At 35.6% G+C, this 27387-nt stretch overlaps 1 protein-coding gene across 1 annotated transcript in view; it reads right to left on the bottom strand.

The window, feature by feature from the left end:
- LOC127852331 (syntaxin-binding protein 5-like) overlaps nucleotides 1-27387 on the bottom strand; it is a 133603-nt gene that overhangs the window by 60842 nt on the left and 45374 nt on the right. The window contains exons 7-10 of the mRNA XM_052386264.1: nucleotides 17346-17429; nucleotides 10142-10265; nucleotides 9188-9263; nucleotides 8756-8791 (exon numbers count right to left, since the gene is read on the bottom strand). Of these exons, the coding sequence (XP_052242224.1) occupies nucleotides 8756-8791; nucleotides 9188-9263; nucleotides 10142-10265; nucleotides 17346-17429 (320 nt within the window). The remainder of the gene's footprint in view (nucleotides 1-8755; nucleotides 8792-9187; nucleotides 9264-10141; nucleotides 10266-17345; nucleotides 17430-27387) is intronic.

Here is a 27387-nt window from a genome sequence, read left to right as displayed (position 1 = left end):
GATGCTACAAACCAAATATAACATGGAACAAAATTGTCACAAAACCAGGTTTTCATTGTGAAAAAAAATCTGATAAAGGGAGACAACTCAAACTGAACTTTTGAAATGAACAAACAAAATTAACCCCCTTTGTAAGTTTGTTTTAAAATAAATCTATTTTTAGTCGTGGCGCCCTTGACATTGGAGATATTGACGTGATTCTTTCGTGCTACACACCGTCCCATGATGGTGAACAAATGTGCCAAATGATTTTAAAATCTCATAATGAATGACATACAGTACAGCCAAAGCGGAACAAACGTATTTCGCGATCCGCGGCGGCAAGGCGAAACGAGTCAATGCCGCTTCAGTCGTTGAAGCCGCGTCAGTATGCGGCGGCAAGTCGCATTTCGCCGCGAAACTTCGCATCTGTCCGCCGAGGCATGCAGCGGTCCGCGACATGATGCCGAGTCGTTGCGATCATGAAATATTTTTTTTTTTTAATTATTAGTTAAATGTAGTTAACAAATTTTGAAAGAACAAGTATAATAATAATTAAAATCATAATAAATTTATTGTGCGCGGATTGTATTAGCATATACATGTAAGCATAGATAATGTGTCTGGCCAATTATTAAGTTTGTTTCCCGCCCGTAGCGTATGTATTTCACACATAAACAAGGTCACGTAATTATATTTTCGCACATACACGTGATCAAGGCTCCAGCATATGGTGGATTTATAAATTAATTGCATGTTGATTCCGCTATTATATTTTAGCTGAGAAAATTAGCAGTTTGAAGCCACATCAATAATCAAGACGGTGACGACGTATTTGTAGTTTTGTTAATTATCAGCTTATTATAACTATTGTTTGAATATGCGTATATAAACACGTTTTATTTTGTTCATATTATACAGTTAATATCGCTACTAATTACCCGATAATCCCGTATATTCCAGTTTTAAAGCAAATGCTGGTAAATATTTACGATACGCAAACATTCTCGATATTTCCTTCAGTATCAAATACATTTTGGCATTTGTTACTATTTATAGAGATGATGAAATAACGTCTAATCGGGGCGTTTTTTTTCTCCACTGAACACGCGATTTACGCCTGACGTGATGTTCATGTATTTATACAACACAAAATACACCCAAACTTTCCAAACGACGTTCTACATGTCTGCATAATTTTCGCGCGCTTTTTATGAAACAAAGGATATTTTAGCACTGTTTATTTGACGCTAGATTTTGCCAAAGAACGCGTTAGCATTAAAATTTGGAAGTGTGTTTTCGATTACAAATTTAATAATGATAATCGAACGAAACATAAACAGTTGCGCGTAATTAATTCTACGCTACACATACATGTATGTACATGTAGGTGGATATCTTTTCACTCGATCCGCCGCGTACGTATGCGGCGGATTTACTCCGCGAAAGTACGCGAGGTTAATACAGACTCGGCGTCGTTGCGCGGATGGATGCCGAGTGCCACGGCGATATGCCGCGTGAACACACGATTCGGCCGCCGCGGACTAATAATCTGGCCGTGGCGTAGCCGCGGATTATGTTTGTGCCGCTTTGGCTGTACTGTAGTTATAGCCCAGACAAGCTCATTTATGGCTATTTTTTACCTTTGAACTCAAAGTGTGACCTTGACCTTGGAGATATTGACTTAATTTTTTTCGCGCGACACACCGTCTAATGATGGTTAACAAATGTGCCAAATGATTTTAAAATCTCACAATGAACGACAAAGTTATGGCCCGGACAAGCTTGTTCCGCCCGCCCGCCAGCCAGCCAGCCAGCCCGCCCGCATTCGCCAATCTAATAACCAGTTTTTTCCTTCGGAAAACCTGGTTAATTCCTTCGGAAAACCTGGTTAAAAACCTTTGGCTCTGCAGTTTGAGACAAGAAGATTTTTAGTTATTCCCCTTTATGTCTATTAAACACCAGAGTGAGGCCAGTTTTGACTCCTTGCCATTATTTTAACAACTTCGTAGAGGACTACAATAAGATGCTACAAACAAAATATTTCACCTCTGATTCTTTGGAATTCAAAGGAAAAGATTTCTGAAGCTTGTATTTTTAAAACCCCAATTTGGGCCTCATGACCGAATTATTGAACAGACCAGATTATTTTGAACAAGAGATGTGTTTGTCAGAAAAACAATGCCCCCTATAATTGCGCCGCTTTGAAGCCATATATTTGACCTTTGTCCTTGAAGGATGACATTGACCTTTCACCACTCAAAATGTGCAGCTCCACAAGATACACATGCATGCCAAATATCAAGTCCCTATTTTCAATATTGCAAAAGTTATGACCAAGGTTAAAGTTTTGGGACACACACACACACATACAATGACTGACAGGCCAAAAACAATATACCCCGGAGGGGGACAGAAAAATGTTCGAAGAGGACCTGCATCCAAGGACTATTCCTATGATTTAACGTCACATTCTGCGGAGTTCATTAGATGTCATTTAAAAAACATTGACTGATGCACGGACAACCGTTGGCAAGTGACTTTTCCAAAGTTGGTAGCCCCATGGGCAAGTCAATTTTTATAGCAACATTTCACTAACAACATTCCTATGGAATTCTTCTTTTTAAATTATCATTAATGTTTATTTGTTACACGTTGAACTGATATAGTTTTGCGATTTGCATTTAGTAGACAATAAAATTTTGTTATGTGTGGCAGTTTGTCCATCTGGGCAGAAAATATATAACAACAAGAGCACCGCATAACGGGTGCCACACTCGGCTGCGAAAGCTTGTCAGAATTTTTTTTTTTTTTTTTTTTTTTTAGAGGTCACAGTGACCTTGACCTTTGACCTAGTGACCCAAAATGGGTGTGGCGTGTAGAAATCATCAAGGTGCATCTACATATGAAGTTTCAAAGTTGTAGGTGGAAGCACTTTGATTTTAGAGCCAATGTAAAGGTTTTAGCATGACGCCGGCGGACGGCGAGCCTGCTATGAAAATACCATGGGTTTTCTCCAAAAACAGCCTCGCTAATAAAAAATGTATAAAGCATATTATTAAAATATGCAAAAACCCATTAAATAATAACACAATAAAATATGAAGTTTCTCATTTTCACTTTAGTTCCAAACTGTAAATTATTTTGAGATGATAATCATAATGAATTATCTGGGGAAAAAGTTGCGAAATGTTTCTGTTAATTGCTTAAAATGATTCACATAAGCTTTATTTAGTTTAATTCATTTAATTGTTTGTTAATTAACATCTGGTAATGCATATATGTGCTATTTATTAGATCAATCAAACATCAACTAAAATATTGGTAACTTTTCTTCACTGGTGGCAAGAACATGATCAACATTATTTGGCCTCCAGGCAAGTGGAAGTAAACCCCTGGTTTATTAAATATATAGACACAGTTTAAGGAAAGCAAACCATTCGTGAGAATTTTTATACAGCATCTCAGCAAAGGTACTCAAGCATCAAAAACATGCAAGATCAAACAATAAGACATCATTTCAAGGTCATGACTTGTTCAAAACATTCTATAGTTTAATATATTGAAGATTAAAAAGTCGAACTCCCATTAAATCACAGTTATTGTAACAGCTATATATATATGATATCCATCTCATTTATATCTAATTGATGGATGTATGAAAGCTCTGTGGCCCATGATGTACAAGGCTCAGAAGAAGATAAACCAATATCAACCACACGTCAATGTCTGAGCGTCAAACTAGGGTATGTGATAGAGAAATGATTCACAGGTACAACAATTTAACACTCAACCACACGACAGTGTGGACTCTTTCCAAGCTCAAAGCATGGATGTAATCAGGTGTGAAGTCCTATTTTCTAACTGCGAAAAATCAGTGTTATCAGTACAAAATCTTCAGTACACATAGTACTGAAACCTGGGCATAAGCTATAAAGGCACATATTTTAAGTTATTAAGTACCATCTCAAATCAACCTGGTCCACTAAGTCCACAAGGTAGATCATGAATCAGCATGTGTAGTCCAAAGAGTAGGAAGAAACAAAGTGCAGAGAGACAAATGAAGACAAAACAAAGTAATTGGTGAAGACAAACTTTATTGTGCAGGCTGTATGGATTGCACAGACTGAACGAGTAAGACACTTGATATATTTGCATTAAGCCTGGTTTTCCCACTTACATGCCTTACATGTAAAATCAATCATATCACAGAAAGAAAGTACTGGTCAACATCATACTTAAACCTTATAAGGAATATTTTCCTATTTCAAATAATTATTTATCACATATATTTCAACCAATGACAAAACACAGAATAAAACTAAAACCGTGGCAAAACGACTTGTACAAAATTGATAGCTTTTAATGTAATATAACACAATTGACCACCAGTTTCCAAAGACGAGCAGGTAGTATGATCGACCCTGTATAGGACTAAATGGACACCATAAACAGCATAACACTGAGCACCAATTTCCTAAGCCAAGCTTGCCAGTCCATCAATTATTACAGCTTAACATTAAGTGCCCCGCTTCAAGCATAATATAGATATAAGAATGCATTCAGATGTTGCTCATGTTGCTTGGACTGATGCAGATGCGATTGGGTAAGATTGTTGAATTCATATATTACAACTGACAGTTACCTTTTAAGTAAACCCATTAAAACAGCATGCTCTAGACATTCTTGAATTATTACACTCAATCAAAAATCTGTCACCACTATGAACAGACTTGCAACAGCTGCAGTGTCACAGCAAGGTCAACACGCCGAGCGATTGCTGAACAATTGGATGCTCACATTATCTAAGTACAGTCCAACCTGTCAATAAAGACCACTCAAGGGATTTGGTCGTTGTGGTCTTTGTTCACAGGTAGTCTTTATTCGCAGGGTCGATCAAAACTTTGCCAAAAAATGTATGCTAGTAGTTTTTAACAGGTACCTTATCTGTGTATGTGCTCTATTGTTTAAATGTTTGAATACTTATGCATGTATAATGAAATAAAGGATTGAAAACACAGTTTTGTTTTACATTTGTATATTTATTACATGTTGTATTTCTATTCCCTTAGGTTTTTATGATTTATTTAATTTATCATATACTGTATAAATAACTATTGACATACATGTATACGTACATGTACATGTAATTCTACAAAGAACAAAGTACAAAATACACATAACATAGCAAATAGGTCCAGACAGAGGCAAGAGCCTTGCACTTGCGTCAACAAACCACTTATGCACTAAGTCATTCACTGACGCGAATTCCGACTCACGCTTAGGGCGTTTACTTTCACAGTTTACGTTCTCCTCGAATTCGTCCATAATCTCATGTTTACGCTTTAAAATGCTCTGAATTTGAGTTTTTCCTACACCAAGATCACTAGCCACTCGCATACAACTGTGTCCTTTACCTAACAAACTAATGACCTTAACGGGTTCTTCCAACGTCAAGAACTTACGCTTGGAAGCCATGATGGTTAACTTGAACTGACAATTTACTTTTCTATAATCTATGAACGTCTTATTACGGAGAAATTTAAGAAGAAAATGACTATCAAAATGTTTGTCTTTAATAGGCATCGTAAATCATATGAAACCGTTAATTTCCTTAATGAGTTTATGAAAGCCCAAAATTTGTCTTTGATATTATCGGCAATTAGTACATTAATCGCGAGTCACTTAAATACAAAGGCAAATTTTTACACTTTTGACAAACTGTCAAATGCATAAAAGAAGCAGGCTACTACCAATTAGCAATGCATGTTAAATAAACAAACAACTGCTATCGAGTGCAATAAACTGTCACTTGCCAATATCTCCATAGCAACCGACGAGTCCACTGGTAAGATGTGTATCACGTGACTACGCAGCGTCCTGGTGGCCATTTTGTTTTTTAAAAGTTGCAAAATCGTTGATTTTTATGATTGCAGTGGTCGTTATAAGCTATCAAAATGGAGATTTGGGAATGTAAAAGGGTGGTCGTTGGTCTTTGTTCACAGGTGGGCTTTATTCGCAGGTTCAATATATAGTGAAATCGTTCGGGAGGAAATCGGTGTGGTCGTTATTGACTGTTGGTCGCTATTTACAGGCGGTCGCTCGGGCAGGTTGGACTGTATTATTAATAATTATAAACTCGCAACATTGGGCTGAGAAAAATAGCTGTCTTTCATGGATCTTAACACCTCAAAATCAATTTCTCAAATACCTAAAAAACAAGGACAAAAGTACATACATTGTGTATTCTTAGATACTTGATTTTCAGCATTGACATTTTTATACATGTACAGGCATCTCCATGCCTATATCTGCATCCATGGCCTAAGTATTTATATCAACTTGCTAACATCTGGGGTGGTATTCCAGAAACACCTTAAGTCATTTCTTAAATCATTTAACTTAAGTTCAAAATTACAATGTTTTGTATTTCCTTACTAAATAAGGAAACACATGTTTCTTTGGTATTCCTAAAATAACATTGGCATAATGATGTTATTTAAATGTATATGTTGATGCCATCTATTGCCATATGAAATGAAACACTTAAGAAAAATTCCCAATTTAAGGATAAGAATAAAATTAAACTTAAGATGCTTCTGGAATACGACCCCAGGCCTTGAGAAGATTATGTTGACTTCATCAATTTGTGTAAGAGGCGTTGACCCGTTAAAAAAATACTTGTGCCCTTCACCAATACCATAAATTGAGAAACTTTTATGTCATATACACATACTAATTAGGGGCCTTTACTGGTGGGTGAATTTATTGCAGAGGCATTGACCTGTATTCAAGAGCTCTTGACCTATCTGAATAAGACCTTGACCTTAATTATGAATTAATTTTAAATTAACCTCAAGTTGTCTACGCATTCTTCATGCTTTGTAAATAGAAGACAAGCGTGCACTGAATACAGTATTCATTTATGTACATCTACTATAAAACCATTAAATTTCGTGCGGTACGAATTTTCGTGGATTTCGTTGTTCAGCTGAACCACGAATTCAAGTACCAACTATTATTTTTATATTTGTAATCCGAAATCGGTCCTTTCCGAATGTCATTGCCGACATTCTCTATTGTTTTCGGTTATCTGAGATATTTTATTGAGATATGCTAGGTAATACAATATGTTGTTTTTTTGATAAGTGTTTGGGTAATAATACTTTTTAAATCAAACACGGACTTTAAACTGTACATCAACGATTGTTCTCTTTTACGTGACGTCGTCAAATTAACAGTTTGCAGATTTATCACATATGTCAAGTAGTGCCAATTAAAGTTAAAAGAGACATAACGGTTATCACACCTGCATTTTGGGGACCTAATTACTCAATTGTTACTACTATGGGACCGATTGAGCAGAGAATTGCAAATACTGTCAAAACAACATTGATGGCAATTAGTGAGAGTGGACCCACAAGATCGCTGCTTATTCGCTCTTATCGGCAATTATCGGCAACACTTTCATGCTTCAGTGCACATTAATCACAAGCCTTGCTGTCAACACACATTAGCAGATTATTCTTCGTTATTACTCTGGTTGGTTTAAGAAAAGTTTAATTATTATGACTGTCAATCTTCCCCGAAAATTGGAAATCCACGAAATTACGTGTCAACGAATTAGTTGTTTTTTATTAAACCACGAAATTTCATACCAACGAATTTCTATACGTTTACAGTACATGCAAACATTCTGGTGTGCAGTTTAGAAACCAAATCTAAACTATGCAATGAGACATACATTACTACATTTTGCATGCCTAAGATTGCCTAAATGTAACTTGTACACTTCTTTAACTTTTTCTATTGTTTGTTTTTATTTCTGTTGATTTTAATATAATAATTATAGCACACAATGTCCAATTCCTTGAACACTATTAAGCATTAATTAAATGAATTGTCAGTGTTTCAAAGAGGGACAAATATGCAAGGAATATATGTCAAGAACCTCGTAAACAATACATGTGCAGGGGTGTCCATTGTCCCAAATTTTAAATCCAGAAAATAAAGCCTGGGGTCTGAGAGCCCCTCACCCCCGCCCCCTTAAGCCCCAGTTTAGTGTACTTGTTTATAGTCTTTCTAGTAGCAATTTGAAGAGTACTATGCACAAAATTATAAACTAGACCATCAATATCACCTCATGTCATGTTATACATTTGTATAAAGAATGTCAAAAATATATTAAAATCGACAAACAATACTGTATTTGAAAACAATAGTCTGAAAAAATACATATTAAGCACATGAAATAAAATAAGTATGTATATCGTTTGACTGCAGAAAATGAAAACCAGTGACCTAGTCAACAAGTAATCAAATTTCAATCTTGTTATGAATTTATCCCTATCCCACCCCCCATCCCCCCAATTTTTTTTTATAGGATTTACATTGATTTCAAATTGACCTTGGAAAGTTCGAATCCAGATTTCCTGAAAAATCCTGACAATTGATACCCCTGTGGCGAACAATCAATTTCAAATAAGTGTATCTTTAATTTTGAAGACAATGCTTTAACAATATTTTTTTTTAATATGAAACTATAATCTTATGTTTCAAAACTAAATTCAGTATTTACTAAATACTTCAAATGTATGGAATATTGTCCTGATACCAACTTTGCAATCATAAATGCCGTTTCAGTATGATTTCACTGGAAGTCGGTATTTTAAAAATTTGAAATTGATTTTATCCATGCATAAATAGGAGCTTTCAAACAAACATTGCATCTTGGCTTACCATACAGATATTTACATAAAAGCGCAGTATACCTTACCATGTGAAATGTCCATGCCACACAGAACGCAAAACACTGGGTTTTAACGAATATAACTAATGGTAAAACATACCAAAACATCAATCCATAGAAAACCAATGTGACAATGCTATAATCAGGTTACATCACAAATAAATGTATAAATTGAAAATGTAGATTTTAAAATGATGTGTCATTTGTGTTGAGTAATAAACAAAAAAATTACAAAATCTATCATACAATAATAATTAATGATTTCTACAGGCCATGTGGATAATAACAAATCTACTACAAAATCTTGAAACTTTACCACAACAACGCAGGAACACGCAGACAAGAAAGTCGGAATTAAACACATAATAAAGTAGACCAAATAAAGTACGTATATTTAAATATATTGAAGCAATTAACAACCAAACATTTGCAGTGGTGATAAGGCAGAAATACACTTACTTATTTCTGACGGACTTCCACTCCACTTTGGTAATTGGTTTACACGGGTCTGGTTTGCCATCTTTGCCAACTTTTGCTGAAAACAGTCAACATAAAGTATGGGTAAACATTTACTAAAATTATGATGAGAGATGAAATATCAAGAACCAATTAAGGTCTTCCAAACGGCATACACAAACAGATGGTTGAATGTATACATTTAACACATGTGTAAGTTTATTGCACTCTTGTGAATATTAAATGAACAAGAGGTGTGTTCGTCAGAAACACAATGCCCTCTACTGCGCCGCTTTGAAATAATTGAATTTTTTTACCTTTGACCTTGAAAGATGACCTTGACCTTGAACTTCCACCACTCAAAATGTGAAGTTTTACGAGATACACATGCATGCCAAATATCAAGTTGCTATCTTCAATATTGCAAAAGTTATGGCCAATGTTAAAGGTTTTTTTCGGATGTACGGACAGACTGACGTACTGAGGGACAGTTCAATTGCTATATGCCACCCTACCGGGGGCATAAAAATCAGTCTCCAATACACTTTATCTGTAAAAATGCAACGAAGAGTCGTAAATTTGATAATCAAGGAAACATTCTATTAAGATCTTACCAACGACACAAAGTACTGGTTCTTCCCCGGATACAGACTCTAAAGTGTCATCACATATCAGCATGTAAACAGACTAATCATGGACACTTTAAACCTTGAATGAATTTAATTTTGGCCAAGTTGAGATTTTCTTTAAACAATATACTCGATTAAAGCGTAAAGTGTCGTCCTGGATTACCCTGTGCGGACTGCACAGGCTAACCTGGGATGACATTTAACGCACATGAATTAAATGCACTATTTGCAGAGCAAGGCTATAATAGAGAGAACACAACTGCCCATCCACATAGGATACTGCACAGAGAGAACACAACTACCCATTCACACAGGATACTTCACCCACCATGAGGGGTGATAATACTGGCTGGTTTCCCTGGTGACTTCACGATCCATGAGACCAGGCTGCCGTCCGTGTGACTCGACATGAACTGCTTGCCTTCGTGGTGCCAAGATATGGAGCGTAAACTCTGAAAGGTGGGAAAGCTCAAACATGACTTCCATGAACAAGTATACTGAGATAAGTGATCATATTTTTCTCAATAAATTTTCATTCAATTAACATTGAATATAGGATGAGAGAGATAAACACATGGTAGACATGCAGCAACAAGCATGCATCAAGTTTCATTATCATATATTAAAGACTGTTTGAATTATTACAATATTAAGTTTTTGTTCTATTTTTATGAAATGTGAACTGATGTGTAAGTTTGGTCTTTGGCAAAAAAGATGGATGTAGGTCAAACCTATAGCACCCTAAACAGAACAAAAGACCCCATGAATTATCGTTAAAATGTTTTGTTTTTTGTAAAATGCGTGGAATAAGTTGGCTGATACTAAAATGCTTTTTGTTGCAACTCAATCAAACTGACGCCCCTAAAGTCACTGTGATTTACAACTGATCAACTTAAAACATGACAAAAGGATGGCTAATATACACAACATACAATGAAAGCAAAAAAATAAATGATTGTGATTTCTCATCTATCAATTTGTAAGATTTTAGTGTCCCGCATCAAACTTGAATGAATGCCAAACTATATTAAAACAAATACTGCACAAACAAACTGGTTTGTGATTGTATTGAGAATAGTAACACCATATGAAACGGACCATTGTGGCAGTGGCCACACTGACATCACATATACATGTATAGCTTTCAACGCCAGCCTTTGGCATTACAATTTCATGTGTGCATTGCACATAATCAAGTGATCATTGCTGTTATTTCAGGTCACATAATCAAGTGATCATTGCTGTTATTTCAGGTCACATAATCAAGTGATCATTGCTGTTATTTCAGGTCACATAATCAAGTGATCATTGCTGTTATTTCAGGTCACATAATCAAGTGATCATTGCTGTTATTTCAGGTCACATAATCAAGTGATCATTGCTGTTATTTCAGGTCACATAATCAAGTGATCATTGCTGTTATTTCAGGTCCCACTTGGCACTGGCGCTCAACAATGCTTGCTGCCATATTCATTATGAGGAGTTCTAAATGATAGCATCGTGCATATGAGCCTCCTTCTAAGTAAACCAGGATTAATGCATGCGCGAAAAGAGTAATCCCAGAAGATTAGCCTTTGCAGTCCACATAGGCTTATCAGGGACAACTCTTTCCACTTACCCGTGAATAGTATTTTTCATCCAAAACAAGTCTTTTCTTATCAAAAATTTAGTTTAGGTAAAAAATGTGTCATCCATGATTGGCCTGTGTGGGCTGCACATGCTAATCTGGGACAACACTTAACACACATGCATTAAAACCTGTTTTCACAGAGCAAGGCTCATATTGATTTCTGGATGAGTGGTACACAGCAGCATGAGTCTATCTGGTGACCAGCAGTTTTATGATTTCTGGATGAGTGGTTCCCAGCAGCAGTCTGTCTGGTGACCAGCAGTTTTAGAGCACCATTCTCTTTGGCACAGTCTGATTTATATGCTCATTATAGCGCCTTGGGAAAACTATGCTCTTCCACTGAGCAGTGAGAGTTATTGCTTATGTCTAGTAACAAACTAATGGGAAAGACCCTGCATTTGACTCGTCCTCAAATTTTTTTGGCTGGCCAGTAACCATTAATCGTTGCTATTAAAGGTTGCCTAGAAACATGGCAACACAATTATGTTTTACTTTGTACGTGCACACAAAAATAGAGCTAGGAAAATTCAAGCGCACACTATGTAACTCTATTACCATGACATGATATTGTTTTCTTTTGTAAGCAAAACACATTGAATATATTATTCACTGTACGCTTGATACAAACTTAGTGAACTTATCTATCAAAATAAACTATATAATCAATTATTTCCAAATTGTAATCACTTAACTGATTTAAATTAGTTTCTAGAATTTTGATGGGGAAAACAACCATTAGAAATGATTTATGCAATGTATTATAAACAGGGGCTAAAAGGTCAGCGAGGGCTACATTTTTTGTTTCGGATTTTCGATTCAGTATTTCAGTCATATCATGTCGCTATTGGCACTTCTCGCAGATAAACTACATTGTAGCTTGCTGTAAGTGAATTATATTAATTAATTTCATCATATTTCTTTTATTTTTCTCTGGTACTACGTGCACACAAATGTCAGTAACTGAATGCTATAATTCAATGCAGGGGGAGAATGTGCAAAGAAATCATTTCATGGCCAATCATCAAATAGCCCGTCTGTAGATCTGCCATAGTCATTAGCACTTTTCTATGGAATTCCATAGAAAATATTATGGAATTCTACGGAAATCGATGGAAATCCATGGAATTTGATGGAATTCCATCCACTTGCCAATTTTCCATCTGAAGCTGTTATGGAATTCCACGTTATCTCGACTAAAATTCCATGCATTTCCACGGAATGTATGGAAAACACCATGGAAAGTTGGACTTAGCCATTTTTTTCAACGGAAATCGTTATGGAAAATAACTTATACATTTTCTTGGATGGAAATCAATGGAAAATAACTTAGAAAATTTTCGCTGGTTGTCTGAAATGTATTTGTAGTTTAATACATGTATGAATTTATTTGCATCATGTATTTTGTATTTAAAAGAAAATGCAATAAAGATAATTATAAATTTGTTCTAGAAATTGGAACAGTTCTGGAACTGTTCCATATTTGTGTTCTAAAACTTATGTTCTGGAATTGTTCCAAAACAGTTTTTTTTAGAATAAATCCAGAACATTTGTGGAAAATGGCTTAGGACTGAAACTGTTCCAATAATTTCAAGAACCTTTTTAGAACATTTCAAGGACAAAATATGGTCAAGAAATTTCTAAAAATGTTTTAAAATAAAGTTCTAGAACACATCTAGAACGCTTTAAGAACCAGTAAGTTCTACAAAAGTTCTAATGGAAAATAAGAACACATATAGAACACCTTACACTTACAAATAGCCAAATAGACTTCATAGTAGCGACAGCAGCAGCAGTAGTAGTAGTAGTTGTTGCAGATGTAGTAGCTGTATTAGTAGTAGTAGTTGTTGTTGTTGTAGGTGTTGTTGTTGTAGTTATTGTTGTAGTAGCAGTAGTGTTTTTTATAACAGTAGAGGTTGTGGTGGTAGTAGTAGTAGTAGAAGTAGTAGCATTAACAGTTTCTGTAGCAATAGTTGTAGCAATAGAAGTAGCAGTAGTAGCAGTTGTTGCAATAGTAGCAGTTGTTGCTGCTGTTGTTGTTGCTGCTGTTGCTGTTGTTGTTGCTGCTGTTATTGTTGCTGTTGTTGGTGGTGGTGGTGTTGTTGATGCTGTAGTAATTAAAGTAGTAGTTCTGCAGAAGTAGGAGTAGTAGTTACTTTCAAAGCAATTTCTACAAGTTTAAATTCCTTAACCCTGTCCAAGTGGTATACACACTGTTTTTTCTCAATATCAAACTCAGCCAGTCCAGGTTGTCATTACAATCTATCTGATAACCCCAGCGTGTGCTTTGCATCAGATGTTGGGTATGTTTGCTGCAAATCTATTGGTTATAAGATATAACAGCCTTTTCTAATTGGCTGAATTCAAATACAGAAAGTTTACCTGTTAGCTTGAAACATGAAACATGGTGGACAATGTACTGTTTTAACTTGTTAAAATGAAGTTAAAGAAATTTAACAAACAGAAGAGTTCATGAGTTTTTCCATTAAAAACACTTTCTTAAAATACTTATGTATTTATATCATTTGGAAAGTGACACAAAATATTGCTAAAGAGTGATGCATACAGTGTTTGAGCAGTCTGTCTAGGAATAGAACAACACTGAAGGTTTGTGATTTTTATTATTTCTAAATATTCCTTTAAATTTAATCTTCTTATGACATTATTGTAGACCTTTTTATGTGATATTTGAGGTTTTAGTATGGCAAATATTAGTTTAAAAGCAGCTGTCACCCAAATTTTCACCAAATTTTCACTTAGTGGAGTTTGCAGGTTGAAAAAGGAAGTAATAAGACCTATGTGGAGAAATTAATAACGTTGAATGTAGTATCGGAATTTTATCATGCAAGGTTATGGAACTGCAGGCTAAGGAAGTTTTGTACTGTGCATGTTGAGCACTCAATGCTCATTAATGGTGTTAATGTTTATTATTATCCCCCGCCATAGGCGGAGGGATATTGTTTTGGCTTTGTCCTTCCGTCTGTCCGTCTTTCCATCCGTCCGTCTTTCCATCCGTCCGTAGCCATATCTTGGAAGTGCTTTGGCAGATTTCACTGAAACTTGGCATGAGTATGTATATGGATAAGAGGATGATGCATGCCAAATGGCATTGTACACCATTAGTAAATAACAGAGTTATGGCCCTTTGTATCTTGAAAAAATGCTTTTTTGTGTGTCCAAGGCCATATCCTGGAAGTGCTTTGGCGGATTTCATTGAAACATGGTTCGAGTATAGATATGGATAAGAGGATGATGCACGCAAAATGGAATTGTACACCATCTGTTAAAAACGGGGTTATGGCCCTTTGTATCTTTAAAAAATGCTTGTTTGAGTGTCAAATATAATACTTATGTGTCCAGAAGCATGTTAGCGGGGATATCAATTCAAAGTATTTGCTTGTAAATAAAAAATTAAACCAATGGAATTGGTTTTTAGGCATCTGAGTGTGCATTTTCATACCAATAGAATTACACATCATTCTAATTATAGCAATAATAAATTTGTACTAATCATACCAACAAATTAAGTTATGCTTAGTGCTTTGCAATGTATTCACTTCGTTTTTAGTTCTCTTTCTAAAGACCATTTAACAACTTAATATTTAAAACAATTCTTGAATTACGTTCCCTATACATTTTTATTATGTGCTTTAATTACCATTGACCAGTTGATGGAAGATACTGCAGAGTTTGGCAGGGAAATAATCCAACAGCAAAGCGGCTCTTTAAGCGCATTTACCTAGAGGACTTACAGGGCCACAAATTCATGGTAAATTGTCATGCCCTGGGCTAGATAAGTTATTTAATGTTAACCACCTGAAAGTATTTTGTCTTTTTGGAATTCAATATATTGGTCTAAGTCAGTTACACTTTTCTGGATCCTGGGATAACTTTAAAAGTTCTAAGTATTTTTTCATGAAACTTGAAACATGAACAGATGACAATAAGGACATTTTGCACGTCATTTCATGTTGTTTATAATGCAAGAATTCTGGTTGCTATGGCAACAAATATATTTAACAAACTTAAAATAGTGAAGTTTAACAGGTAGGGGACCATATTGCTTTGCAATCTCTTGTTATACATGTAGCTTGAATGTAAATAACTCTTTGCTTTAGACATTTTTATGATTTTTTATTCTGTAGAGCACATGTGAGCAGTATACAATGTACCTCATACCAAAAAGGACCCGGAGGCAGTGACTGGTGTTCAATATTCTCAGAAGAAAAGGAAAATGGCAGTGGAAGACTTGGACAAACATTTTTAAAACCTAGCCTCTGTGTTAAGCCTGGCAGTCTGTGGCTGGTGACATGTTTTATTTTGGTTACTTCTTGTATAAAAAAGACCAGTTATTTATTTTGTGATTTGTATTTTGTGTTTGTTTTTTGTCTTAATTTATTTGTTTGTTTTTTTAATTTAGGAATTTGAAACTTGGATAATTGAATTAAGTCCGTGTTCAACAGTACTGAGCATAGTATAATAAATAACAAATTTACAACAGTTGTTAATTTGTTATGTATTATTATTAACTATGCTCAGTACTTGAATACTGGCTGTCTGCATGGGAATTTGTTTTCTAGAAAGTTGGTTTCAGACTTAAATATTTGAAGTTAACCTTCGGAACTTTTCTAGAATTGTACTGGAACACATCAACTAGAACTGAACTTCTGTTATCATACTGAAAGTGTTCTAGAATTAATAAGGAACAGTTGTTGAACGTTAAAATTTATGAGAAAAAACTCTAGAACAATTGTGCGTGATGTGTGTGTGCATGTAATTGTGTGTGTTTATGAACATATCTGAGAAAGGAAGTATACTTGTCATAAGAGAAATGTAAAATTCTACTTCTATGTTTTATATTGTGCCTTTTATAAGTTTTTCTTTTCTCACCTGTATATGCGTGCATGTTTATGGATGTGTTTTTGAATGTGTGCATGCATGCCTGTGGTTAAGAGAGTTGGTACTTTATGAAAATGTAAAACCACTCATTTTTGAATATGTACTGTGACTGGCATGTGTGTGGTTAATGATTGATGCCAGATCTTGTTCTTGTTTAACTTCTATGATGAAACCTTTAGTTACATTCACATTTGTTTTTCAAAATCAATAAAATGCCTTTGATCTATAATCTGTTTTTTTTTCTATTTTATTCCGGCTTTTTATTAAATTCCATAGCTTTTCACGGAATTCCACGGCATTCTATGGAATTCCACGGCATTCTATGGAATTCCACGACATTCTATGGAATTCCACGGCAATCTATGGAATTTCACGGCGTTCTATGGAATTCCACGGCATTCTATGGAATTCCACGGCATTCTATGGAATGCCACGGAATTCTATGGAATTCCACGGCATTTTATGGAATTCCATCCCATATCAAGTCCCCCTTCTGTTTTTTTTTCACTCTTCCATTGATTGCATGGAATCGGATGGAAAGTTAGTGCCAATACTCCACGGAATTCCATTTAACGATTTCCAAAGAATTCCATATGATTCCACAGCAGATCTACAGACGGGAAGATAGGTGGTCGGGTAGGGAATCAAACCCGCGATCCTCAGATTTAATAAACAACAAGAGCCTGCATAACAAGTGCCACGCCCGGCTGCGAAAGCTTGTCGGATTTTTTTTTTTTTTTTTTTTTTTTTTTTTAGGTCACAGTGACCTTGACCTTTGACCTAGAGACCAAAATATGGGCGTGACATGAAGAACTCATTAAGTTGCAGCTATACATGTGAAGTTTCAAAGTTGTAGGTAGAAGCACTTTCATTTTAGAGCCAATGTTAAAAACCTTAACAAAATGTTAAGGTTTTAGCACGACGCAGACAACACGACAACGAGCTTATGGCTATGACAATACCTCGGATTTTCTCCGAAAACAGCCGAGCTAAAAATAAGACTTACCTCTGGGGCTTGATGCCTACACTCTGCTGTCTTATTGCGTAGATCCCACATCACAATGGCACCACATTCAAAGCCTATCAAAAGCTGAAAATATAACAATAACAAGTTACAGTTGCTATTTTCAGGCAATTTTGGAAAAGGTTTATAAGCATTTTTTTTCAAAAAAGCAGAACCTGGGCTTTTTCATATTTTGCAAGAAAAACAAATGTTCATTTTAACAAAAAATGATAACATTTTAAAGGATTTTTAGCATTTGTTATGCAGAAAAAATGGTCTTACTTCGTATTAACCATTCAATTTTCAAAGCAGTTCTCAATAGTTGTATTGAGGATTGAGTAAGCATTAATCTTCTACTACAAACAAATTTCCCATTAAATACACTTATTTTTTTTATTAATTTGGAACTACCATCTCTGAATAAAACAGGCAAGCAATGGTGACGGATGATTGGGTTTTCCAAGGTCTAGCGCAATATGGGAGAAGTCTATTCAGCTGTCACATAAAACCCCTTCATTGTCACAAGCTACAAATCAACTGTCACATACAAGTTGAAAGAAGGGAAGAGCAGCAGACAGGCTAGTCTGACGTAAACCAATCCATCGCCAAATAGAATGGACGGTTCACAAAATGGTAGAAGAATTGTTTGGCTTGTTTGCTTGGATTTTGCTCCACTGTCAATAGTACTTCCATGATATCAAAGGGGTCAGTTAACCTATTCAGACAAAGTGTATAAACTTATGCCAGTAACTGAGACCTTACCTATTTGAGTAACAAGTAAGGGCACACAGGCTGTAGAAATAATTACATTACCAACAACCGAACTAGTAATGTGGAATTGTCAGGAATAAAACCTGTCATCCCTGCAGTTGTAGTCCAGTGATTTCTCAACTGCACTAGCTTGCTCAATTGCAGACAAATGATTTATCCAAGATTAAATCATAAGACTAAATATGTAGTTTTATCATTGTGTGGTCATATCAATCAAAATAATGTAAAATATCATTTTAGTGTTACAATGTCCATGTACTAATTCCTTAATAAAGACAAACAAGAGGGCCAAGATGGCCCTAGTGCGCTCACCTTTTTTTTACAAGACCTTGTTCATTTCTTAGTTGAAAATTCAGTACTCTAGAGCATATTTAAGATTGTTTCACTTCTGTTTACTTTTGCAGTGTGAGCATATGATTAATTCTGATTGAGTACTGTCCATTTGCATGAGTTTTTTGCAATGCAAACATTTGCAAGTAATGCTAATTCTACATGTGTTTACAAGGTTTTTGTAAGATTTGGACCTCTTGACCAAGATTTTGACCCCACATGACCGAATGTCAAACTTTCCCTAAATATCATCAAGAAAAACATCCTAGTCAAGTATCATCATTATTGAACCAACACTATGGCAACTAGTGTGTTTAAAAAGTTTTTGTAGAATTAGACCCCATTACCTAGATTTTGTCCCCACATGACCAAACATAAAACTTGACCTAGATACATATCATTAAGACAGACAATTTGACAAAGTTACATGAAGATTAGGCATGAAATGTGACTTCTACAGTGTTTACAAGGTTTTTCCTTTTTTTTACCTAGTGACCTAGTTTTTAGCCCAGCATGACCCAGTTTCGAACTCAATTGAGGTATCATTGGGACAAATCTTCTGACCAAGTTTCATGAAGATCGGACAAGAAATGTGGCCTCTAGAGTGTTTACAAGATTTTTCTATAGCCAAATAAGGAAAACAGCCCCGCTCACTGGCGGCCATATTTTTCAACGGACCGGAACCACTTTTGAACTCAACCAACATATCAAGACAAACATTTTGTCAAAGTTACATCAAGATTGGGCATAAAATGCGACTTCTATAGTGATTACAAGGTTTTTCTATTTTTGACCTGGTGACATAGTTTTTGACCCAGCATGACCCAGTTTCGAACTCGATCAAGGTATCAATGAGACAAATCTTCTGACCAAGTTTCATGAAGATTGGACAAGAAATGTGGCCTCTAGAGTGTTTACAAGGTTTCTGTATAGCTAAATAAAGAAAACTGCCCCGCCCACTGGCCGCCATGTTTTTCAACGTACCGGGACCACTTTTGAACTCAACCAACATATCATTAAGACAAACATTTTGACAAAGTTACATGAAGATTGGGCATGAAATGTGACTTCTACAGTGTTTACAAGGTTTTTCTTTTTTTTGACCTAGTGACCTAGTTTTTGACCCAGCATGACCCAGTTTCGAACTTGATCGAGGTATCATTGAGACAAATATTCTAACTAAGTTTCATGAAGATCGGACAAAAAATGTGGCCTCTAGAGTGTTTACAAACCAAATGTGGACGACGGACGGACGGAAGACAGACAAAGACCGTTCCCTAAAGCTCACCTGAGCAATCAGGTGAGCTAAAAAAGGCTCTAACAATATACAATTATCATTTACTAGACTCAACCAGGCGGACTTGATTTTGCAGCTCATAATTATCCCTATTTAAAATAACCTACCTTGATCATCTTGAGTAAGTCGGTGTTACAATAACCCTTTGTTAACCCTTTGATTAAGTTCCAGTACCAGAATACAAGGCAAGCGCACACACGCTGTCTTATCAAGAAATATATTACAGATATATTCTGAGCTTTTACATAATAAGGGTCGATAATTATATGATTGTTGATAAAATATATAGAGAGAGTTATAATCATTGAAATGTTTATTCTTAATTTAAAACTCAACAAAAATATTGTCTTCATTAAACAATTTTTAGCAACATTTAGTTATGATTATTTTGATTAAATTTTGCTTACATGCAGTTGGCTCAAACTAAGTATTTTGGAAAAAAACATGTCAAAATTGAATGATTTCTTATGAGCTTCTGGAAAACAATTAGGAAAAAATAAACACAAGATTTAAGCCTGTGATAAGAGATTACATTTACCATTAATATGTACATCTCTTAGTCCTTGAACTCCAAGTACTATTTTTCTGAATTACATACGGATGTAAATGTATCATCCATTTATTAAATAATGATATTTCAGTTCTTTCTAACTTCAGGAAAGAAGAGTTCAAAGAAGAACGGCCTTTGATAGAACGCCCACTAAAGAAGCCTCAAAGGAATTGTGATTACATAGTTTACTTCATCAACTCTGATAAATAAAAGACAACCCAAACATCAATGATCCGGCTTTGAGAACAAAGAATTTGCACTGCTTGACAATGGCAACAACCGGGACACAGTAATATCAATCTATTAAGGTTCTGGCTCTCTTTTTTGTGCAGGCTTTCAAAGACTTTTCCAGAGCCTGACAATGCACTAGCCCTGGAGTTTAACCTGCTCGCACTGCTCTTTTTATATCAGCATTATTTTTAAATAAGCAATCAAGACTTTTCAATTAAAAGAGAGCCTTAATTCACAAATGGTGTTGGCATATTTAGGCTACTCTGTTAATGAATGACTCCCTTGTATTAATTATTATATCAACTATCAGAAAATTTCAATTGATTGATATTACAAACATACCTAAATTAAATTCTTCATCAAAAAATCCTTTCTATGCTCATTTTCACTCTATCAATACTATACAATAATAATTGTCTAGATTTAAAGCAGCAGCAACAACAAATCAAGCCCATTCCTTCCAGCCTAATCTGACAATTACTGTGCCAGTGATCGAGGTCATTGAAATTGTCAAAATAAAAGTGAAGTTCCTTTATCATACCTACTTTTGTTTGTTGGGCACTTTGTTTTGTTTTCAATTATTATAGTGTGACAGTATTTGTGTCATTTGCTAAAAATAATTTCTGAACCCAGGAAAAACACTTGTCCAGCTAAGTACAGTGAAACCTGGCTATTAAGACCACTTGTGAGACTTTTGAAAAGTGGTCTTAGTAGCGAGATGGTCTAAATTCTGAGTTTTCATGAATTTGATAGACAGTTAATACAAAGACGTTAATATTCAATAAATTTTAATATTTTCGCATTAAATATAACAGTAATTTATTTATGCAGTGTACAAAGATAATATGCTTTTCAAATAAGAAGTGAAAATGTACATGTACTTTTCGTCATGACACTATCCTTTAGGTTTACTTAAAGAATTCAGCCATTCGTTTTAGAGTAGCATGAACCAACAAAGGAAAAATAAGAACATATAGAATGGGTTATACGATTAAATGTTAGGATTGCAGACGACATTTAACATCTGAAATGTTTTTTCAAACATAGCTTAAACAGGAGTTTCTCATAACGGGCAATTTCTATGAATAGCGCATTTTTTGTCTATGGTTTATGCAATTTTCTTTGGTCACAACGTAATAAGTTATCAGCTGCATAAAAATCTCATTAAGCAGATTCATGTCCAACTATCAAATGACAGCACGGAGCCGAGCAAATAACGTTTTGGACAGAAGGAAAAAAATAACAATTAACACACCCGAGTCTTTCCAATGCCGAATAAATCGGCCAACTGCCTTTGAGATTTTCCATCACTCACGTTGATAAAATCAATCTTTTCTTTTACACATAACTCTTTCCGTTTTCGCTTATCCATTTTGAATAATTATATGGTATACAGGTCGGTTTTTATATCCCCCACGAACAAAACCATCTTACTCAATTATCTTGTTAGGTTATTCTCCGTATTTAATCTTTAAAGTGTAAGTGTGCGAAACAATAACCAATTTACCTATCAAAGACTCGATTACAAAAGCTAATTGTCAATCAAGAATCAAGGAATAAAAAGAATTAAAGTGCCGAAAATCAAACACCTGCGTCGCAAATCGATGCCAAAAACAGTTGTCGTGAATTGTGTTTAATTGGGTCACAATGGCTTCAGACACAACACCAAATCAAGTAAGGTGTGAAAATTACTGGTCGTTTGGCGAGTGTGAGACAATTTTGAGCAATTAATTGGTACAGATTGAAGTGGTTGTAATAGCGGATAAGCGGGTTGGTCGGATTATTGAGTGCAGGGTCTTCCCCAGGCCATTTAAGCGCCCCTTGCCGGGGCGCTTGAATTTCGAAATCAGAGTCCTCGGGGCGCTTGAAATTTTCCGATCAGTGTATTCTTCAGTAAAAGAAAGTGGAGATTGGCTACAAAAATCAAGGTTTCCCTTTCAGTGTATCAATATTCCCTGTTTTAAAAGAGCACTCGGTACCTACGTTCACAAGTATTCGCCATAAACACCACATGGGGTAATGGATAATCCACTGATAAGAGAATAGCATGACGCGCGTATCGATTATACTAGCCACATTACACGGTCATTTAAATGCTGACAAGGATGTATCTGGTAACTTTCCAGTCGTCAAACTGTGAAGTTCATCGTCCAATCAGTTACGCGAATGCTTATGAGGGCGGGGTTAAATATCGACCATTATTTTTGATTGACGTCGGGCATGAAGTAAGAGTTTATCGCAGCTTGATTAGCAAGTAGTTGTACCATTTGAGTAATATAAAACCGGTAATTAGTACAGTACAGAACATTAAAGACGGTTTCGGGCATCATCATCACACCTTTTTACTGTAAACAAGTGTTACCTATAACTCATAATTAATACGAGAAATTAATTGCAAGTGGTAAACAATTAATTATTATAGCGGTTACAATTATGTGATAACAATGTATTTAAATCCAGTACATGTATATTTCAACATGTCCATTTATAGAACTGATTCACCTCGTTTTTCTGACATTTATTCGACACGTAAAGCGTTTTAATAAATTTTCGTTGAATTAATTACGCACACTTGTAAATGTTTCGTCCGATAATCGATAGTTAGAAGACTGATGATGGCAACCGGCCGTGATCCTCGTGGACAACGTGAATTTCATGCATAATTCCGTCAAAACATTTATTCGACTCGTAAAGTGTGTAAACAAATTATCGTTGAATTTATAACGCAACGGTTAATATTTGTTGAAATCTCAAATGGGAATAATTAAATTTGTAATCCGAAACCCATTACCGCAAGTCGATGTTAACGCGTTTTTAATCCGAAACACACTTCCGAATGTAAATGTTACCGCAACATTAAATATTTTTGTTTCAAATTAGCAGTGCAAATTTATTTTGTGTCGAATCTTTTTCTCAATTAAAAAGAGCGCGAAAATTATGGAGCATGTACAACGTCGCGTCTATTGCATACAAATGGCGTGTATTGAGCGTTTTAACAAGCACACAACAGGTCAGGGGATTGACGCATATTCAGAGGCAATATTTCATCAAATCTATAAATAGTCACTTAAAAATGGCAAGGTTTGTGTTAAAGAAATAACTGAAAGCTTTTATCGTAAATATTTACCAGAAAGATATTAATAAAAACAGAATAAACGGGATTATCGGGTAATAAATAGAAACTTGAAAAATAGTAAGTATACAGTAATAGAGTCGGGTTGAAACGGATGTATTGGGGAATCGTTCGAGTCGGGATTTTACTATCTGTGCGGAAAAGTTTTAAAACAATTAAACAATATAAAAAAATATATTTTTAAATGACTGGGGGATTTTTTTGAAGAGTCTTTGCGCACCGACGTCTTTTGACGTTGTTTTTCTTTGCGTTATAACGCACCACAGAACGTGAATTGACACGTTGAATTAAAAAAAAATCAACGTCGGGAGGGGAAACCCCTCCCAAACCCACCCCCGTGGCGCCTGAACAAATTCCTGGGGAAGGCAATGGAGTGTAACAACCATTGAAATATAGAAGGAAAAAATCGGGACTGAAAATGGTGGTCGTCTTAGCGAGTTGGTCGTCATACCGAAGTGGTCGTCAACAGAGTTTTAACTGTATTAAAAAAAAAAACCACTTGTCTAACCTTCAACTTCAATCAGAATTTAAAGCGGACAAATGGATTTTTCTATGCCTGATCTGTTCATTGGTTGTTAATGAGTCGTTTTCGTCAATTTCATTAAAAACTCAAAGAATGTTACAAAAGTTACACAAGCTTAACCCTTGACAGAGTAATTTGTTATAATACAGACACTTTCAATAATCATGTTTAAATAAATTTTAGTTGGAAATATTATATTCAGATTAAAAATGCCATTTCAGAACACAATTATTTCTACAATCATTAGTATGTGTTGTTTTTCAGCTTACAACACTTTTATCCTTATAATGTGACCCTAATTGGTTTTTCTTAAGTCAAGGAACACAATCATTGTTGTTATTTGACCCCATAAAGAACAAAAATGAAAACCAAAGACTAATCACCCATCCCCACATATACAAATATAGTCGTAATGTATATATGCCATCTGTTAGGAGACCTAATTTCTTAATTCCAAAGAACAGGCATTACACATATTATATATATAGAAAGCCAAGAGTGAAACTACTGTATACTATATATATATATAGTATACAGTAGTTTCACTCTTGGCTCTATAGAGGATATTTGTTGGATTCGATGGAATATCGATTTCATTTCACGAGTGATCATATAAGATAATATTTTCACAAGTGGCGCAGCCGCAAGTGAAAATATGTATTTTTTATGATCACAAGTGAAATACTAGAAATGGCGCGGCAGAGGCCGACGCGTATCCCCACGCCGAATGTTTGACCTAGGTGTGCCCCAGGGTTGGTAATGGGGCCATGCATAGCTGAGATTGACCGTATTGTCATAAGAGAAGTTCATCATCAATTAGAAGTGAATTGGTGTAGAAATGAAGAAGTTATAGTAAAAGGCAATTTTGGGTGGGTGTGACATATGTGGGCAGGGCGCCCCAGGGTTGGTAATTGTGCCATGCATAGTTGAGATTGACCGTATTGTCATAAGAGAGGTTCAGTATCAATTTGAAGTGAATCGGTGTAGAAATGAAGAAATTATAGTAAAAGGCAATTTTGGGTGGGTGTGGTCTATGTGGGCGGGGCGCCCCAGGGTTGGTAATGGGGCCATGCATAGTTGAGATTGACTGTATTGTCATAAGAGAAGTTCAATATCAATTTGAAGTGAATCGGTGTAGAATTGAAGAAATTATAGTAAAGGCAATTTTGGGTGGGTGTGGTCTATGTGGGCGGGGCCCCAGGGTTGGTTATGGGGCCATGCATAGTTGAGATTGACCCTAATGTCATAAGAGAAGTTCAGTATCAATTTGAAGTGAATCCGTGTAGAAATGAAAAAATTATAGTAAATGGAATTTTTTGGTGGGTGTGGCCTATGTGGGCGGGCGCCCCAGGGTTGGGATTGGGGCCATGCATAGTTGAGATTGACCCTAATGTCATAACAAAAGTTCAGTATCAATTTGAAGTGAATCCGTGTAGAAATGAAAAAATTATAGTAAATGGAAATTTTTGGTGGGTGTGGCCTATGTGGGCGGGGCGCCCCAGGGTTGGGAATGGGGCCATGCATGGTTGAGATTGACCGTATTGTCATAGGTGAGGTCCAGTATCAATTTGAAGTGAATCGGTGTAGAAATAAAGAAGTAAATGTAAAATAACCTAAAAAAATGAGTGATAATTTCTGACGCGGCCCCACCCCAACCCCTATAACTTTTGACCCAGGGGTCAGATCAAAATTCCAAATAGTGCAGGGTCGCACATATGCTCATAGCTACCATGTGTGTAAATTTCAAGGTTCTAGTGCTTTTAGTGTAGGAGGAGATAGTGGCCAGGACGGACGGACAGACGGACGGACGGACGGACGGACGGCGGAGATCACCACAATATCCCCACCTTTTTTTCAAAAAGGTGGGGATAAAAATTGATATTCCATCAAAATCAACACATTTTGTTTTTATATTATGCTTTTTTAAAAGAGTTTAACTAGATAGTTTCGCTGGATTTATGACATCATTTAATTCGTCGAAAAAAATGACGTCATTTCGCAGTAAAACAGTGAAAAATATCAATATTTTTCACTGTTATTTTTCACTGTTTCAAACAGTGAAATATCAGTTTTATTTCACTGATATTTCTCTATACACCACCGGAAAGCATAAAATAAATAGAAGAACTAGTCAGGTACCACATTTTCACACTGAATCACTTATTCTTGCTTTATTAACCCACAGCCCCACTGCAAACAATTACATGAACAAAAATCAACATGACATTTATCCAAGCCATTAGATCAATGTCTCAATAATGAATCCTGCGAGGCATATGTGGTCGCGGTTCTTTCCCATTAAACAGAATCATATTTTTCGGCCGAATGACTGCTGCCTGCCAAGTAAATTATTGGGGCCCATAATGAGAGTCATTTGTGAAACATAGACAGGAAAACGCGTCCCACCTACATAAGTCAAGCTAATAGCGTCTGCTGTCACAGAACTGAACATCCAAAGAGTGATTAGGAATAACATTTTGACCACTTAAAACAAGAACGCATTAACTGCTATTGATTTTTATGGTATTTAGTATATTCTGGAATTTAACGCTTGAATAAATATCGAGACAAATGATTTCAAAGTAATTTTTCAGGTGTGAAAAGAAGAAGGTGATAACTGTTATTGATATCAATGACATTTAGTATATTCTGGATTTAAACCATTGAATAAATATCGAGACAAATGATTTCAAATTAATTTTTCAGGTTTGAAAACAAGAAGGTGGTATCTGTTATTGATATCAATGACATTTAGTATATTCTGGATTTCAACTCACAATATGGAGATTCAGACAAACCAATCACATGTCATCATTCAGTTATATGTTTAATGTGTAATAAGTAACATTCCATCGCACTTAGATAGGACTCTTGGGACGCATAGGAGAAGAAATCGCGGTTCATTTCTCGCACTGTGATACTCTTTGGAACATGTATTTGGCAAATTATGGGTAAAATCAGAATAAATATATATGGTTTGTTCCCAATCATGGCTTTTAATGGGAAGCTGATCTATGTGGTATTTATCAGCAATAAAACATGCTGCAGGTTGCATGTAGTGAACACTATGATGGTGTTATTTAACAGTTACCATGATAATATTGGCAAACCTGAATTCTTATATATTGGAAGCAAAAATAGTTAAACAATATCAATCTATGTATTACTTTGAGAAACAGCATGACAGCAAGTTTGACCAGTGCATGGCTA

Source organism: Dreissena polymorpha, chromosome 12 (genome assembly GCF_020536995.1).
Source record: "Dreissena polymorpha isolate Duluth1 chromosome 12, UMN_Dpol_1.0, whole genome shotgun sequence".
Classification (NCBI taxonomy): Eukaryota; Metazoa; Mollusca; class Bivalvia; order Myida; family Dreissenidae; genus Dreissena; species Dreissena polymorpha.
The sequence above is the reverse complement of the archived record's forward strand: the minus strand, read 5'-3'. Positions and strand labels throughout refer to the sequence as shown.